The sequence below is a fragment of the Condylura cristata genome, unplaced genomic scaffold, assembly GCF_000260355.1.
Source record: "Condylura cristata isolate star-nosed mole 26May11 unplaced genomic scaffold, ConCri1.0 scaffold00026, whole genome shotgun sequence".
NCBI classification, from domain to species: domain Eukaryota; kingdom Metazoa; phylum Chordata; class Mammalia; order Eulipotyphla; family Talpidae; genus Condylura; species Condylura cristata.
In genome coordinates this window covers 2,186,995-2,206,027 of record NW_004567127.1, presented here as the reverse complement: position 1 = coordinate 2,206,027, position 19,033 = coordinate 2,186,995, and the positions used below count along the sequence as shown (strand labels likewise).

General features: G+C 46.7%; 1 protein-coding gene across 2 annotated transcripts in view; it reads left to right on the top strand.

Moving 5' to 3' along the window:
• The window catches only part of PDE4DIP (phosphodiesterase 4D interacting protein), a 131,945-nt gene that overhangs the window by 24,189 nt on the left and 88,723 nt on the right, over positions 1-19,033 (top strand). The window contains exon 4 of one of the 2 annotated variants that reach the window (XM_012730071.1): positions 10,561-10,671. In XM_012730071.1, the coding sequence (XP_012585525.1) occupies positions 10,561-10,671 (111 nt within the window). Of the gene's footprint in view, positions 1-10,530; positions 10,672-19,033 lie in introns of those variants that run through there. The other variant, XM_012730072.1, reaches the window with a different exon arrangement.

The window sequence follows — 19,033 nt, the reverse complement described above, 5'->3', positions numbered from 1 at the left end:
TGAGAAGGGACGGGGAGAATCTTAAATTTTCAGCAAGTAAAAGCAAGCAATTTTCTTCTTTTGTAACATGAGTTTTCAGAGCCATTCCACAATCGTCCCACAGAACCTCAGCTGTAGCACTTTGATTCCTAAGCAACATTGCTAAGGAGATTAGCAACATTACTGAACAACAAAAACTGTCCATCAAAGTCATTTTTTTCCTTAAAGACAGTGGGTGAGAGGACTGACAGGAGGGTGGGGGCGGTGTCATTCTGAAGCACATACAGTCTGCAGGCATAAGACATTTAAATTATACAAAATTGAACTTTTTAAAGATTGATTTTTATTTATGAACACAAGAACTGGGGTGAAAGCCAGAAGTGGGGGTGAGAGGATTCACCAGAGACAGAGTGGGGAGCAGAAGAGGCAGATTGACTGAAACCCACTGCTGAGGGCAGCAGCCAGGAGACAAGACAGTCTGCGCGTCCTGTGGCAGCCAGGGTCACTCCCTGGTTGGGGATTGAACTAGTGCTACAGTGGCTGGAGATAGCTTGATAGCGCTGACTTTTAACCCCTGTGCCACCAGGGAGGCCCCAAAATCTGTTTAAATAGCACTGAAGGCAATAGTAGAAAAGATAGCACAAGTTTAATTACCAAATATGTATCTTTAAAACCTAATTAAGTTGAGCATTTTTAAAGTTAGTAAATACTATTAACATATATGTGCACACACATAAATTTATATATAAACTTTACAAAGTTATGCATATTAACTCACACTTGATTATATAATACATAAAGTCGCTTTACCAAAAAGAATGAAATTACAAATATTTACCAACCCTGAAAATTCAGAAAGGTAGGGGAACAACAGAGAAAAGAAAAATCACTTCCAGAAAGGAAACAGCACTTGAATGACAGTCATTCTTGTTTTTTAATTATCTTCTTTCTGTTCCTTCATTAGAACTTGGTTCATCCTCTTCTCTAGATGAAGAGTTTGCTTTTCTAGTAGACCTTGAGGGATATTCATTCCAATAAAAATTTCCATTGTGAAAATACATTTTACTTTATTTTTTAAAGACTTATTTATTTATACATACAGAACTGGGGTACAGGCCAGAGATGAGGGTGGGGATGAGAGGATTTGCTAGAAACAGACTGGAGAACAGAACAGGCAGAGTGACTGAAATCCAGTGCTGAGGGGAGCAGCGGGCGGGTCAGGAGAGGTCTGCCGCGCCATGTGTGTCACTCCCTGGCCAGGGATCAAACTCATGCTGCAATAGCTTCATAGTGCTGTGCTTTAACCTGTTGCGCCACCAGGGAGGCCCCGAAAATACATTTTAAAAGTAACAAAACCACCGATGGCGATTCATATGTGTTGTGTGTAGTACCCAGGGCTCTGCGGGTGTACATGGCTTGCGTTGTCTTGCTCAGCTACTTTAACAGTTTTCTGAAGCTGGTACAACCATTGTCTTTGCACGGGGTGTGCCTCTGAAGCTAGGAAAAGATCAGTGACTCTTAGAGAGTACCAGAGTTGGGATTGGAACAGTATGCATCCTGAGTCTGACTCTTAGCCACAATTTTATTATATGTCCCCTTATTTTTTCATTCATTCTATTCATCCACTCATACATGGGAGAATCTTACGTGTCAGGCCATGTGCAGCAGTTAGATTCAGGACGATCAGATATGAACACATGAAAAGATGTGTTTTCAAGAATGGGTGTTTGTTTCAGATTTTGTGCCAATAGACATTAGAAATATCTATTAAGGTAAGGATTGATTATTTCAACTGTGATCCATGCATCCAGCTGACTGTCTTAGAGCAATGTAATGATTGGAGAGAAAGTCCATAATTACAAACTTAAGATTAAGCAGCAAATCAACAATTTGACTGAATAATATCTCACTTTTGAGGGGATCTGGAAGGCTATATATACACTGAACTTGGATAGTCATCGTCTGGGTGATGGAATTAGCCTTGATGTTTCATCCTCTTTATAGCTTTACTATTACCTGTGTCTTTCTTTAGTAATGTTTGTTCACTTTATTTATCTAACCATTTAACTTATTTCTGGAACTCTTAACAACAACATCTTTAGTGCTGCAAATACAATAAAGAATAGACAGATATGGCTCCCACCCTCATAGTTTTACACTAGCTAATTGCAACATGATAGAATAAAGGGAGCTGCACAGTATTTAGAGGGAGCCTAATTCCAGGGATCAGGGAAAGTTTCCTAAACTGTATCTACTGTGGGGCCTGAGGAGGAAAAAGAATGAGCTGTTCATGTAGGTTGGGCGTGGGGAAATGCAGCCTGTTCCTTGCAGGGGAGGAGCATAAGGCAAGATTCAGAGGAGAGGAAGATGAGAGTGATGCAGGGAGTGAGCCTGTCTGGGGCAGGGCTGGGTCCACAGCCCTCTGTGGAGTGTGAGGACCGGATGCTGTGGAAGCGCTCGGCAGGGGCCCACCAGCTTCAGAGCCATCAAGGCTTCCTTTCATGGGAAATCTAAATAATTCCTTAAAGAAAAATCGGAGACCGTTAAGTTAGCGCTAAGGCAGCGTGAAAAGGAGTAACATTTTAAGCTAATGCTCCTACCCATGGAAAGTCCCAGAAGCCACAGAGAGGGTGTGAGCTCAGAAATAGGAGGCTCTTTGTCATGACTCGTGTCCACTGAGCTTCCAGCCGGCTCTGGCCGTCCACCCACTCCCAGCTCCTGGTCACCACCCTACTACTGCAGCCATGTCTTAGCTCTTAGCCTGAGTCCTCATTGTGCCTTCGAAATGGCCTTCTTTCCTGGAGAAGGGTGGAGAAAGGTCCTTGAAAATTCTAGAAAAGTAGATGAGGACCTAGATCCCCCTGAAAACTAGAAGCTCAGCAAATATCCTTCGAGGCTTGCAGCAGTGGTGAACAGAGACCAAGTCCTCTGGGGTGGGTGTGGCAGAGTGACGGGGTGCAGTGCAGCTCCTGGGGCCCGACGGGAGCTCACGGGGTCTCTGGCAGCGCTATTTCTGACTGGGCCGTTTATTTTCGGTGGCTAGGGAAGTTGTTTGTTTGGGTTTGGTTTTATATAGTTCCTAGCACCCTAATGTGCTCATGACGACGGTACCTTGTTATTCCAGGATTGAGGTGGGTGTGGGTGTGTAGCTGTGCTGGGGAAGCAACAGGGCAGTCCTCTGCACCCCGTCCTTGGGCCACCCCAGGCCGCTGCCTGAGGCCGGGTGTGGTTGCGACCTGGCTGGCAGCTCTGGTGTTAGTGCTCTTGTCCTTGGACTGAGGACAAGACAGGGCTGCCTGGAGCCTGGGTGTCAAAATATTTCTGAGCTTTGGAGGAGAGAAGGGATAATATGATTAATGCTCTCGCATTCAAAAGACTCTGAAACTTCAGAAAGAGAGTTTCAAAAGAAAGCTGTGTTGACTGTGCAGCCCAGGAGGAAACAGTCTTTGTAGGACTGGCAGCCTACTTTCTGGGGGTGGGGAGGTGGGCAGCTGGTGAGGAAGGAAAAGGCTGAGCGCTCAAGGCCAGCCGAGGGGCTCCATGGCCTCCCTGTTCAAATGTGCAAAAGCTGCGTATTTCTCGAGATAGCAGAATGAGCACATACTTCTGTTTACAAACACAGATCATTACATGTAAGTCGCAGTTTCTGTTGTAGCTGAGGATTGTAACTAAAAAGTAGCTTGATTAAACAGTAATTGTGAATTTTCACATTTTTGAACTGTGGCCTGCACGTGTGAATGTGACATGAAATGAGAACATGAGCTCACTTAGAACACCCTCCGCTAGCAGCCCTCACGTCGGGGTCCCCTCATCTAAACAGGATTAAGATGCAGAATGTTTAGAAATGATTGATTCCAAGCCACTTGCTTTTAATCGAATTAAGTTGAACTTTGTTGAACTGAACTGAATCTTTATCCTAAACATTCTTTTATGAAGTTGGGAAAGTTACTTCTTCCATCTTGGGTTTCTTTTTTCTTCTTTTTTAAAATAACAGTTCAATTATATTTTGCATACTCCAAGTTTCACCCTTTTAAGGAGTGCAATTCTATGGTTTTAGTATGTTCTCTGAATTGTGCAACAGTTACCTCTGCGTAGTCCTCGTGGTGGTAATCTATCATCTCACCTCCCCCCCCCCCCCCGCCAACGAATGGTCATTATCATCTCCTCCAAAACCAAATACCCATAAGCAGCGACTTCCCATCCTCCTACATCCCCCCCCAGCAGCCACTTCTCTACTTACTTTCTCAATGGATGTCTATTCTGAACATTTCATGTAGGAGGAATCATATCATTTGTGACTTTTTGTGTCCTTCACATTTGTATGCCTCAAAGGCTCATCCACATTGTAGACCAGCTTCGGTTTGTTTAACTGGAAAATAAATTTTATCTAAGTTCACGTGGTCAGATCCTTCAGGTTCATCCAGACAGCTATTTACAGTGAAGGATGCTTTTTAAACAGATGCAGGGGCTGGATGTAGAACTAGAAGTTCCAGTCAGTCACAGGGAACCCCAAGTTCCCAGGCTCATCTAGCATCATGATGGAGGCTCTAACAGTGGGCAGTTTGGGGCAGACAGTGGATGCTCAAGTGTGTTCCCTCACTTTGGAGGTGAGCAAGTCAGCTAATCTATTGGTCTTTCACTATCCTGGACAGGGATGGGAATAATCCTATATAATCCACTTACGCTGCAGGAATCTAGTGAAGATAAAGTGAAATAATACACACAGGAATGCTTTATGCATTGTCCAACTCTATGCAAATGATCATTGCAAAGACAATACAATTATATCATTTACTTTTATAAAGCTCGTCCAAGTCATTCAAAACATCCAGGAATTAAATATTTGTATTCCTAAAACTTTGATTTTATGAGGAAAGCATAGGGACTCCCAGACATATAGATGTTTTATAAATAAAATATATATAAATGAAACAAACCAAACATCCTCCTCCTGCCTGTCCCATCCTGCACCCCCACCCCTACCCCCATCATCCAGTCCAAAACAGAATGGGTTCCCTGGCTGCATCCCAGGATGCTAAAGAGTAGAAAGTGTTTTCTAACCATTTATGTGCTCTTCCCATAGGGCTGTTTTTAAAATATGAGCTATAGGTTAAATAGTCGTCCTTGGGCCTATCCTGTCCTCCTCACTGGTTTTATCTTGAAAATGTGAGGTCTTTTAGCTCACTTGTGTCCTCACTCTCACTCTTTTTTAAAATTTATTTTTATTAGAAGAACTGAGTGTAGGCCAGGGGTGCAGGGGGCAGGTGAGAGGATTCCCCAGGGACGGAGTGGGAGCAGAATAGGCAGATCTACTGAAACAGCTGCTGAGGGGTTCAGCAGGGAGACAGGAGAGGTCTGCTGGATCCTGTGGGTCACTCCCTGGCTGGGGATCGAACTCAGGGGGTAGCCGTCTTCCTCCACAGGAGCCAGAGCTCCCCAGGTGAACAGGGAGACTCCCAGGACCAGTACATGTGGGGCTCCACTGTGAGAGAGTAGCAGCATGTTTTGAGATTTTTCAAAAAGCGATGGTTTTCTCATAGTACCACCTTTGGTAGTACTGTTTCCATGGGAGAGAATATTTTTCAAACATACATTCTCATGGTGACTAAGGATCTTAAATGTCCTCCAAATAATTTCTAAATGATATAGGGAAGCTTTTCACAGTATCTCCTGACAAATAGTTCCTTAGCTCTAGGTGAGTTCCTTTTGTGATAGGAAGTATAGTATTTCTCATAATGTAAGTGCTCAATAAATGTCTGATTATGGTTGGAGTGTGGCAGTAAATTTATTACATCTGACTTTATGGAGAATCTGTCCTATCAAATTGATAGCTGTCTCCTGAAAGTCCTAGTTTCATTCCCTTTAAGAGGTTTTTTTTTTTTTGGTTGTTTTTTTGTTTTGTTTTGTTTGTTTGTTTGTTTGAGCTATTTCACCAAAACAGGAATGTATAAAGAATACTAAAACACTTGTCCATGTATCCATAAGTTTGAACAAATATTAAAATCCAATACATTTTAACAAATATTATTTTCACTCTACTTGCCTCAGATTCAAAACCAAAAGTCAGCATAACAGATTGAGTTTCAGCGCTCAGTAACCTTCTGCACCCAAGTGTCCTCACTCCTTTGCTACAGTTAACTACTAGGAATAGTTTTCCCAAAGTCGCACAATTAAGCAAAAGCAGAACTGGGATTTGAACCTAGATTGCCTTATTGCTATCCCTCTTAGATAAATATGCATGATAATATTTACAGGCATTTGTAACTGAATAATAGTGTCAAAATATTAAGAGAGATTATTTAAAAACAGTATTTTCCTGCTTATGTTTACTATAATATTTAAGAATATATTTCACTTCACAAAATGTAGAAATATCAGTTATCACAGATAGTAGAGTTTAAGTTGCAGAAGTTTTATTAAATCTGAAAAGAATCTATCAATTAAGGTGATTCATCATTTTCAATGGAATGGCACTTTACCTTCAGCAAAGACAATGGTCAGGATTAATTCTTTCAAGTATTTCCATTATAAGAGCTAGCTGGGGGGTCTGAATATGATTAAATAAAATGTAAAGCTGAGATTGTTTTAAGGCTGACTTGACAGTCGGTTTGTTAATAAGCCATGACATGCAACAGCTGGGTGTAATCCTCTTACTATTGTTGGCAGTGATTGAGTCCTTATTAAAGTCTTACTTCCAGCCTGGGCTAATACACTAAGAAGTGTTGGGAAGAAGAAATTAGGGAAATTGCAGGGGGTAGCCACTGGAAAAAAATATTTGAAAAAAAAAAGAAAGATTTTTGAAATATTTAAAAACAAAAAAAGCACTGCCCCTTACTTAAATCTGCAGTATTTATCTTCTGAGCAATCCAGAGTTGAATTTAGGGATTACAACTCTTTGTTGTCAATATTCAGGTAGAAATTTCTATTAGAAAGTTAAATCAGACTGGAGTTCAGGAAAAAAGGTCAAGTATATAAGTATATAAACTTAGAAATTTAAGTGAGGAAACATTGTTTGTCTATAGTTACCATTCTAGCAAAAGTAATTTCTTTGAAACTATTAAAACAAACCTTTCTATATTACCAGAAAGTTAATGAGAATTACAAGCAAACTAGGCCCCATCTGACAAATCAGATCAACAGAAAGTTTATGGAATGCTTATCTATTCATTCAAAAATATTTAGGAAGTGCCTCCCAAATACCATGCAGTGAGATTACAAAAACAAAATACTCCTGACCAGCTGTCCCAGGACCGGGTCTGGTTGAGCGGACAGTGACCACATGTGACCATACAGTAGTGAGTGGACAGACGTACTGAAAGGTCCTCTCGGTGGCCACAGGTGGCCAAGGTCCTACCCTGTGGGAGACAGGTACAGCAAGACCTAGGTCACTAGCCCTGTCTTTTGGCAACTTTAGCTTTAGTTGGCGACATATAAAAACACGATGTTTAAATTGCCCTAAAGCGTATGAGACCCTTCAAGACAGCAGAAAGACAATACCATGGCAGCTTATGAATGCCAGCTGGAGGTCCAGGCTGTGGGAGTCCAAAGAGCTCTTTTCAAGCTGGAGAAGCAGGGAAGCCTTTGTTTGGGTGGGATTTCCACTAAGGGTGTCTTGAGGGAATGTGATGGGCGTCTCCTGATGAGATGTCTGTAAAGGGCTTTGATTAAGGGGATGGCAGGATAGGGCTTGAGTTTTGAAAACATTACTTTAGCTCTAAGGCAGAGGACAGATGGCTGCACTGGGTTCTGGCAGACACGAATGACACTTGCAGAAGTGTTTGCTGAGGCTTGTTCTGAGAACAGGACATTCAAGGCAAACTATTCAGCAGAGTGTTAAGAGACACAGGGCTAGATCTTGATGAGCTGACGCGGCTGGAGGTTTGGGGGTTGTTTTGGAGGCAAAAATGATAGCCCTAAATGTGGGTAAATCTCTAAGGGAAAAAAAATGTGCTAAAAAACAAAACCAGGAGGCTAAGGACTAACGTCATTTGAGTACTTGCTTGAAGGCTCCGTTAAAAATGTGGAAAAGGGGGCCCTCCCTGGTGGCGCAGCGGGTTAAAGCACTGCACTAAGAAGCTGAAACCACTTCCGCATGAGTTCGATCCCCGCCTGCACCGGAGGTGACCACATGGCGTGGCAGACCTCTCCTGGCCCGCCCGCTGCTCCCCCCAGCAGTGTACCTCATCGATCTGCCTGTTCTGCTCCCCACTCTGTCCCTGGTGAATCCTCTCACTCTCCGCATCTCTGGCTTGTGCCTCAGCTCTGTATGAATAAATAAATAAATCTTTAAAAAAAAAATGTGGAAAAGGGGCCAGAGAGCTAGGAGTCAGGCAGAAGAAGAAAATCTGGGCTAGATGAGAGTGGACCCTGCACTCCTGCTCATTTTAATAAATTGTCATAGATGATGAAAGAAGGGTCCAGAAGCATATTGAAACATCCACCGGGGATCTGGCAGCCCCGTTCCCCTTGGGCAAAGTGGAGGCGGGGCTGACCAGGGTATTCCTCTGGGAGCTCAGACCAGGAGGACCTGACAGCTCACCCCCTTTTCAGCCACTTCGCTCTATGAACGAGGACAGCTAGGCCTCCCGAGAGGGCACTTCCAAGGTCACACAGCTATTTAAGATCAGAGTTGGGACCAGAAAAGGATCTTTTGAGTTTTAATTTAGGTTTTTCTCTCCCTCACTGTCTCTAAATAAGCTTAACTGATATTCACCTTTTTCCAGATTTAATGAAAATGGCTAAATGAATTTTAAGGGTGTAGGTTTTTTTTTTAAATGCGGAATAATACTTTGTCTTAAGTTGCCAATAGTCTACGGTAGGAAATGTATTTGTTTCCTAACAAGTGTGTACCTAGGTTCTGCTTGAAAGAGCACTTAGTACTGATCCTGTCCTCCCAGTCCACTTGATACATTTACTCAAACTTTTTGTTTTTCAAATAAAAATGCAACCACAACTCCTATTTCCTAGTGAAGCTTCCTCTTGGCATCTTTGCAAAAATCACTTTTTCTTCTGCTTTCCCATAAATTCAGTATTTTTCAAATTGCAGGATAAAACTTAGTGGATGAGGACATCAATTCAGTGAGTCAGTCCCAGGAAGAACCACTGAACAGGAAGTATCATAAAGTGTCACAGGCAGTGACGGTGACAGTAGCCCACAGGACTTTGGCTTCAGGTGTGTGTGCACCTGGATTGCCGTGCAAAGTGCAAACAGCTTGAACAGCACAGACTTGGAGCATTAGTGTGAATGCCTGTATCAGCCTTACAGCCGCCTCGCTCTTTCAGGCTTGGCACTGTGTTCATCTCATTGCTCACGCCCCACGGAGCACCTGCTGGGGACTCAGATGATGTTGATTATGAAAAATTAGGAAAGAAGTACAAGAAAAAAGTGCAGGTAGGGTGGAAGGCACATACTCTAATTAAGTATGAACATTTCAGTTCCTCTTACTTTGAATGTTAGTATTTTTTTTTCATCCCAACATTACTACCACTAAGAACCTATATTTGGTAGCTGGAGGGGGGATGGGCTGCATGGGTCACCTTCAGTGGCCTTGGTGATGTGGTATAAATAACACTTCCTGCTAATGTTGCAGCTGTCACTCAAAGATCTTAAATTGCTTTACCAGAAGGATCTGGCCACGAACGCCTGGCTCCCCTTGGCAGGTGCAGGAGTTAAGAACCAGGGACTGAGTGAAATCTCAGGGCTCCAGATTGACGTCCCACCTCCAGCCCCTCTTTTCCTCATCTCTTGGACCCATCCTTCTGTGAGCTTCTGTGACCAGTAAACAGAGCTTGCAAAGATCACACTGAAGTAGATTTTCTTTCTCTGGCTCTTGAGAGGGGTGGGGGAAGGCTCTTGGTAATAAAGACAACTGATTGAAATGCAAGGGACTGGTTGTCCTTAGAGGTAAGATCTGGTCAGTCAAAGGGATGAAAGCCAGCTCTGGTGAGCAGTTTGGTAAGTTTTGCACCTGACGGAAAACAGATACTTGACATGTGCTCACTGTTTTGTGTCCCTGGATGCTTCTCTATAGCGACCTGGATTTCTCCCTTCTGGCCACGGGCCACTGGGTTTTCTGCATAAAGCAGAAACTGAAATACCCACTCAGTCACCCACATCCCTTCTCTTTTTTGCAACTGCAAAGAACACCTTGAATCACTCCCCGCCCCCATTTTCTGGAAGCTTTGGGGGTCCCTGGCCTCTCTGTTGGAGAAGCAGCCAGCCTCCCGCCCGCAGCTGGGCGCGGAGCCTCTGGGAGGGCGCCCGCCTGTCCTGGGCGGCGTCGGGTTTCACCACTTGTGTCTGAGTTCACGCAGCTTGTTCCTCTGTCAGGGATTCCACAAATATCTCCCGGGTAAAAAAGGAAAGTGTCCGAGCCCCAGCACCAGAGCAGCGAGGCCAGCCGAGTGGGAGCGCGCGCCAGCCGCCCGGCCATGTCGCCCTAGCCCGTCGCCCCGTCGCCTCGTCGCAGGCTCGCCCATGCAGCGGCCCGTCCGCGCCATGTTCCTGGGGTGAGGGCGGCTGGGCAAGCTCCTCCCCAGGGGTTGCCCACCATGTCTAATGGGTATCGCACTCTGTCCCAGCACCTCAATGACCTGAAGAAGGAGAACTTCAGCCTCAAGCTCCGCATCTACTTCCTGGAGGAGCGCATGCAGCAGAAGTGCGAGGCGGGCCGGGAGGATGTCTACAGGCGGGTGAGTGCGCGGCCAGGCGGCAGCTTCCTGCTGCGAAGCGTCCCCCGGGGTGGGCCCTTTGCTGCCCTGGGACCTCGCAGAAACCCACGTTGCGTCCTTTGCACCAGTTGTCTGTCTCCTTCCCTCCCCTGTAAAGAGGGAGCCAGTTAAACCAGAGGCTCTCAGACTGCGGGGGACCCCGTGGGACAGTCATGGGGCGCTGGTTTAAATCGCAGACTCCCTGCGGCATCTTGTAGGGGTTCCGATTTAGTTGCAAGAAGGAGAACTCAGAGCTCTGCATTTTAACCTGTCCCAAGGGTGACTCTGAAGCAGGCGGGGCCCAGGCCCACTGGCCCTAGTGCTCTGACTCTCTGTCTCTGTCCTGGAGAAAGTTTGCTTGTGAAGATGATCATGCAGATAGGGCTAGGCAGGGCCTTCGGCATTTTGAGTCTTAGGAATACTTCGCCTTAGAATGAGGAAAGGCCTTGGATGAAATAGCAGTTGGCCTGAGGTGGGGTGGGAGGTGGTGGCTTCCCTGGAGGGAGGCTTGGGGAAGGCACACAGAGGGGCCTGGCCAAGTTGAGGCTGACATGAGGTAGCACCTTGTCAGTAGGCCATGGTTTCCAAGGACTGAGCTTTCCGGCTGGTTACCACAATATTGATTCCTCAGGCTTTTAAATGCCTGGGCGAGTTGGGCTCAGAGTGGCCCGAGTGACCTTGGAGCTGGTCATCTCTGGCTTTATCGGGGATTCTAAATCTGCACTGTTTACACCAGAGGGCTACACGGCATTGGTGTCTGCGGTTCCCTGGTCTGCTGAGGAGGTTGGGAAGTGCCAGCCAGGATGGGTGCTGTGTCGCACCAGAGGACTCACTGGTGTGCGAGATCCTAGGGGTGAGGCCGTGGGGTCAGTTGATATGGACAGAAAACCTGGGAGCCCTCATTTCTGTCCTTCATATTTAACCTGAATTTTCCTGAAATTGAGCCACACTTACCTCTCATCTTCTGTGTGTTTTATGGTGAATGGGTCTCAGTGGAGAACGCTCCTGCTGGTGAGGGTGGGAGAGGAGAGGGTGGGCTGTGCCTCTGTCCAGAGGGAGAAGCCTCCCATCAACTGTCTCCAAAGAGAGACAAAGGAAAGCACAATGTCCTTAATAATTTGCCAGAAAGAGATTTGTTCAGATGGAAGTGTTGCTTGAATCATTGGGTCTTACCCTCTCTTCTGTACTTACTGAAGAGGTCTCCAGGTAACCCTTCAACTGGGCTAGTGCTCCTAGAGAACTGTGGTCGAGGAGACTAGAAGCTGCTTGGGGGTGGCGTGGGGTGTGCTCCCCTGGATACCATCGCATGCAGGGCCACAACCCTTCTGTTACAGGACTGGTGTTGCCACTGGTCCCGTACACGGCTTGTTCTAGTCTTAAGGTCAGTCTGTCAGGCAGCTACCAGCGTCGTGGGACTTGAGGAGACTCAGACTAGTGTCCCCCCACCTCCCCGCCTGATCCCTGTTCAGCTCCCCTGTGCCATTGCTCACCCCCTCTGGCTGTGAGTACTTGGGAAGCGCTAGTGGCCTAGGTCATAATGAACACAGAGTCTCTTATCAACCACTGACATCATAGTTGAGATTAGTTGATCACACTATGAAGTGATGAGTTAATAGGAACTGGGAATCCCCTGGACAAGTAGGGGCCCTGGACAAGTAGGGGACCCAGCAAGTTACTTAACCCTTTTGCTTTTTCTAGAATGGACATTAATGAAAGCACACAGGCAGTGAGAGTATGACTAGAAGTCAGTAAAGATTAAATAGGAAGACTTTATCAAAGCAGTTAGTAAACCTCATAGCATCATAATAACTGGAGATAACTGGAGGAGGTAGTAGTTAAGTTTCATTCTTCTCTTACCGCCAGAGTCCCCTAAATGTGTCTTACATTCATCCCTAGTAGTCACATCATCAGTACGCAAGGTTAGTTTGATTAACTAGCAGCGATGCTGATGAAGAGACATTGAAGGCATCATTCAGTGTTTCCTATGGTGAGTCATGTAGTTCAGATGAGGACCTAGAGCCTAGTTCTGTGACCAGAATTACTTAACTCCAAGTTCCTTTAGTGTTGGAAGGAGACTTCTTCAAATACAGTGAATGCATTCAACCACATTGAGTAGAGTCCGCAATAATTGACAAATAAATTGCAATAATTTGGGTGCTGTATTGCATGATTCTCTTACATATAAATAAAACCAGTGTTTGTGGAACATGCAATTGAAGTCTGTAGTGGGTAATTATCACTTTTACATATTTTTGCTACTACAGTTTTGGTGAGATACTTATGCCTAGCCACAAAGAAGCACTGTCTTATTGAGAGACGCTAAGCACTTCACCACGAAGACTGCAGGGAAGGGGAATCTGAAAAACTGGGGGGAGAAAGGCCCCACCCTTCTCTTTCCAAGTGGCAGGTCCTCCTTTGGGTAGCTGAGGGAGAGATGAATAAATATTACTAGGTCCTTAATTGTAAAAAACCTACAAAGATGTTTAATTGTAAGAGAAATTGTAAAAATTAGTGATCTGAAGACCTAGAAGTATCAATTTCAAAGCAGGCAAATAATAAAAAGAGTAAAGTGTTTTTCTTTTGAAGTTGGTCAGAGAATTTGGAAGCAAGCTTAAGGTTTATACTGGTCTTGGGTTAAGAAAATAGTATTAAATTATACATGAGCATTGGTTCTGTGAGACTTGCTATTTTTATGTGGACTGTTAAAGTTGAGGACCCTGCAAGCTTCCATTTTTATAAGAAGTTTAAAAAACTCACACAGGAAGAGCTGCACACACTCAGTGAGGCTGTCTTCTGCCCACAGGCTCACCTGCCAACCACTGCCCCCTCCTGGTAGCAAGCAGTATTGTAGGTTCACTGTAGGAAGGAGGACAATTTCCCATGTATAAGACATGGCAAGGAAAAAACCATTGCAGTACATGTAGCTGCCAATTCTGGAGCAAAATAAAGTGAGTAAACGTGGTGAGTGGCCCACAGCTGAGGATGGCCCACTCCTTGGCTTATCAGCATTCTGGACTGCAGCTGGTTGGATAAATAATCTCTGGTGGTAACTTGGCTCACTTCCTCATTGTGGTTGATTATCCAATCCTGCATCTTCTCATGACAGCCTAGAGCACTGGAAATATGTCTGACCCTGGGTTTTATGAAATCCTCCACTGTGTGGGGAAACACCCAACACCCAAACAGCATGCAAAAGGAGTATTCAGAGTTTGCCTGGTGTTGATGCTGGCATACTGGGCTAGATGCAGCTGACGTTTAAATATGACTTGACTGATGTTGGAAAGTTAAAGTGCATCTGGCTTTAGATGAGCGGCAAAGGAATTGACCTATGACCCATAAACTGCCTGGTTTATTTGAATGGAAGTTTCTCATCTTTGAGACTAGATATTTTTCCTGGGCAAACTGTGAAGTTTAGATATAGCATCCCTCTGCAGCTTGGCTTCTAAGAAATCACAAGATGCATCCTACTGACTTGTCTCTCAAATCCTAGCAGAATTTCATAACTTTTATTCTACCATGACTGGGCATAGTAGTATCTGTGAGCCAGGCAGACCCGAGGAGGAATCTTTCTGTGTTAACTTGGGCAAATACTATCCTTTCTCTGAGCTGAAGTGATAATTGCAGTAGCACCTACCTGGGGAGGTTACCTAAGCCACTGAGGTGAAGTCAGTGCAATGCCCGATCCTATGGTGAGCTCTCAAGAAATATTTCCCACTATTGTGACCAATTGAGAGATGAAGAAATTGTGTAGATAAGTCCAACTGCTGAATACATTTGATCTGGGCCATTTTTTATTCTAACTCAGTTTCTTTTTCCTTAATATCGGATTTGGGACCATTTTCACTGTTTGTCTCAATTCTTCATTTTATTTCATTTTTTTAAAGACTTATTTATTGATGCATACAAGAACTGGGGTACAGGCCAGAGGTGCTGGGGGAGGATGAGAGGGTTCACCACAGAGTTGGGAGCAGAATAGGCAGATTGACTGAAATACACTGCTGAGAGGAGCAGCTGGGAGACAGGAGAGGGCTGCTGTGCCATGTGGTCCCACCTCCCTGGCGGGGGATCGAATCCATGCTGCAGTGGCTGCCTATAACTTCAGAGTGCTGCACTTTCCCGCTGTGCACCACCAGGGAGGGCCCTCAATTCTTCATTTTTAGATTGCCTATGTGTGAATAATATTATACAACCCAAATGTCCCTATTGCTGCACATTTACCCCCAAAAGAGTGTTTTTGTCTAAGAATGATAAGAAGCCATTGATGGGCTTTACGCACCTCGGAACATGCTATATAGGCATCTGCGTCTCCAGTGGGATGGGCCCGAGGGCACAAGGCAGAACACGAGGAGTGGGTGGGCCAAATAGGAGAGGAGGGGGAGCAGATCAGGGAAGGAGCTGATCTGAAAAATAATTGAGAGGTAAAAATATCTGTAGGACTTGGTGATTGAGGAGGGTTGAGGAGAAGGAATCAAGAAGGCTTCAGGTTCGTAAGGAAGACCACTTATTTTTTTTTTTTTCCGGGATTCTGGTTCTTTGTTTTGAAAGGAGCGTCTAGAGCAGCGTTGGACGACACCCTGGGGTCTGAAGACCTGTGCCTCTGGGCGCCCTTTGGGTACTCTGGTCCCAGCTGGGGAAGTTCCTTCCCTCCTCCCCAGTCCTCAGCTCCTCCAGTGTTTTCTCAGTCAGAGGAGGTGCCAGCTGTGCTGAGGTGGCTTTAAAACTGTCAGCCAATGTTAGGAAAATCTAGTGGTGTTACCAGGTAGCTGGAGTTATAATTAGCCCAGTTGCTAGGGGAAAAACTGAGGTTCTGTAAGAATGAACTCCCAGAAACAGCTTCTCCCTGCTGGATGAGATCACTTGTTTGCAAGGACAAAATGGGTGTGAATGGGGTGTTTTTAGAGAATTCCATTTTTGCTCAGTGCATAGCATATGTCAAAGGTTTGTACTTGGAGGGTTAACCAACATCTCATCCGTGGTAGAAGAAATAGACAACATTCTGCTTTAATTAATATGTACTTGGAGAGTTGGAAAGAGTCTTAGTTTCACCTTAAGGAGAGAAATAAGAACATAAAATCACATCTAGTACAACAAGAAAACTGGAGATAACCTGTATAACCTCTTTACTTTTTAAGAAAATTACTTTAAAACAATTTTAGACTTAGAAGAAAAGCCACAAAAATAGTATAGAGTTCCTGTGAACCTCAGCTTTCCCTAAAGAATAAGACCCTCATTTTGAATATGCCAAAGCTAGCTGCCTAAGGCCCCACAGCACATGAATGATGGAGCTGTGTCCGGAAGCCTAGAGGCCTTGCTAACTGCCCAGGTGCTCACAGTGAGTCCCTTGGCCCCCACCAGAAGTTCGGGAAAATGAGTACACTTATCAAAGTGCAGACTTTCCTCCCTTCACCACTACTAGACTCAAATAGAACACACCGCAGGAGCTAGAGTAACCTGCAGATACGTGATTCTGTGTCCTGTGCCAGCTGCCAAAAGGAAATATTTGTGCAGCCTAAATCCTTTTCCCAGGGAACTTCATCTGCAGGTTTCTCGCAGCCTTGTGAACACCTTTTGCTTCTCCGTGGCCTGCTCTGGCCTGTGCTACCTCATTTAAGAGGTTCAGCTTCAAGAGAAGCGAGTCTGTTATGCGTAACTAAGGCACAGAGTGGGGGCTGGAGCAGGCTGGAAATGGGCCCACCCTCTCATGTTAACAGCAGCTGATCCACCCACGCGCCAAAGACCGACCCGACGACGTGGTACATGCCGTTCCCGGAGAGCGAAGTGCCAGTCGGCTGGCATTTCCCCAAGCAACTGCAGGACAGACGGTGGCACTGGACAGCTACGTGCCTGCTCTTGGGAGCTTGGCTTGAAGAGGTGGAGGTGAAAGGAACGGCAGGGGCTGCCTCTGGTGCCAGTTCCTCACCTCCCAACCTCAGGCCAGGCCCCACCACCAGGGAGGGCAAGAAGCGACCTCCTTATACGTTCCTTAAAAAGCCCAGGTGGGGACTGAGGAGGAAGCCTTTGCCGAGGGCTTGGGTGAGTGCAGCAGCTGCCAGCATGGCAGCCATAACCTGGAGCTGTGAGGAGAGGCCAGGCCTGGGCGCAGGCTGGAAGTGCTTCGGCATCACTTTTTCCTGAGCGGCCTTAGAGTGTCGCGGACGGGGCCTGGGTGGCTGCCCTCCACAGAGACTGTCCACCTCCCGCTGAGCTGCTCTCTGGCCAGGCCCGGTGTAGGGGACAGAATGAGCCAGAATTCTACGCCTCTAGCATCTGTGGCTAGCACCTGTGACCTTGATCACGTTAGCACAGAAGGCGCTTGGAAGTGCTAGCGAGGGCCCTCCCTGGGGCGCAGCGGGTCAAAGCCCAGCACCAAGAAGCTAAAGCCACTTCAGCACAAGTTCCATCCCTGCCTGCCCCCGAGGTGACCCACAGGGCACGGCAGACCTCTCCTGACCCAACCGCTGCTCCCCTTCAGCAGTGTACTTGTCAGTCGGCCTGTTCTGCTCCCCGCTCTGTCTCTGGTGAATCCTCTCACCGCCCTGCACCTCTGGCCTGTGCCCCAGTTCTATATGTGTAAATAAATAAATCTTTAAAAAAAGAAAAAAGTGCTGGCGAGGGGCACACGTGCCGGATTGTGGACACGTAGAAAATGGGTGTGGACACGTGTAAGTGTGCACACCTGAGCACAGAGGCCATACGGGCGGCTACAGAAGGACGAGTGACCTCAGAGAGGCAAGGCCACAGAGACGGTCAGAGAAAGAGTCAAGATTCATGGGCGGCTTGAGGCTCAGTTGCCTGCTCCTTCCAGCCCCCGCCCCCACCTGGTCCATGCGTCCTTGCATGCTGGCCTCCCTGCCTGGCGGGCTGAGAGAGTATTAAAGCCCCCAAAATCCGCAGAGGGCTCTGGGACTCGCCTTTATCCGTCTGCCTGAATCTGTAGTGAAACCGCCCTGGGTCTGCTGGCGCCACACGGAGGATCTGCTCACTTCAGACATAAACTGAACTTGTCCACTGCGCACAACTCCCTCGATGAGAGGCTTGCGGTTATCACTCAGCTCCAGTCAGGACTCCGGGTCCCACACATCAGGTCTATCCTGGCACGGAAGTCAAGTGAAGATGGCGGCCTCTGGGGCCCAGAAGACCAGGCCCCTGGGCAGCGGGGGCTGTCCCATGCAAAGTTTCACCCCCCCCATCCATCCAACCTGTGCGGTTAGTGGAGGAGCCCGGGTTGCTGCCAAGCCGTTTGGAGACTCAGGGGACTCAAATAGAGTCAAGGTGGGAGTAACAGGTCTCCCCAGCCTCCACCAAGCTGTGGATGGGAGCAAAGCAGTGAAAGGAAGAGACAAAGCTTCATGTCAGCCGTGGAGGCCCCACGAGGAGTCTTGCTGGATGGCTCCCGTTAGAGTTTGTGACATCAACTAGAACTGGGAAACTCAGGTTCTCTCAACACGCCCTGGGCGCTGAACAGCTGCTCCCTCACACTGTCCCCTGCGACCTCCCCTGTTGGCTAAAGGGTCAGAGTATGTCACAGCGCTTCAGGGTCTTGTTGGGAGAGGAAGAGAGGTGGGGCGGAGGACCCCTGTGTCCTAGTTGCCAGGAGCGGCTCCTGGACCCCGTGGCCTTCCACCCGTGGTCGTCTGCCCAGGCTCACGCTGGGTGTTGGCCCCTGGCCTCGCTCCCCACTGCACAGGAGCGCGTGCGGAGAATGCTGACTGCTCCCTCTGCGCTGTGGCGGGGCGCTGCTTTTGATTTTACTGCCTCTGGCCCCCATGCTCCCGGAGCTCTTTGGTCTCAACACCTAACCTGTGCTGCTGGGTGGCTCCCCCATTTTTCGCAGAACCAGATTTGCCACTGAGGGCCTCAGGGAGTGTGCTGGTATCCCAGCAGCTAGGTGGCCTAATTCTTCAACTAACAAACAAGACCTTGGCTGTTCTTCGGGACTTGTAGTCGCTCTTTGAAATGCAAATGATGTTTCTTAGCCACTACTCTACATTTTATGAAGTTCTGATTAAAAAGAAAAGAGCTCTAGGAAGACAATACTGTTTTTCCAGGTGACTTTCACCAACACTGGTAGGAAGAGGTGTGTCTGCAGCCACAGGGGCCCCCAGCCCCTTCTGACTTGCAATGCTGGTACCAGCCACGCTGGGGGTGTAACAGAAACCACGCTGTCCTCCTCCCTACATACTGGGGCCTGGTAGAAAGAGAAAACTTCAGAAACTCAGAGGAAATCGGGAAATAGGCAAACCAAACTTTAAAAGTAGAAAACAAAGCTAGGAGAAAAGGAGCAGTGAAACTGGGGTTTCTAACGGGAAGAACAGACTCAGACGTGACCTGAGAGTAGAAGACT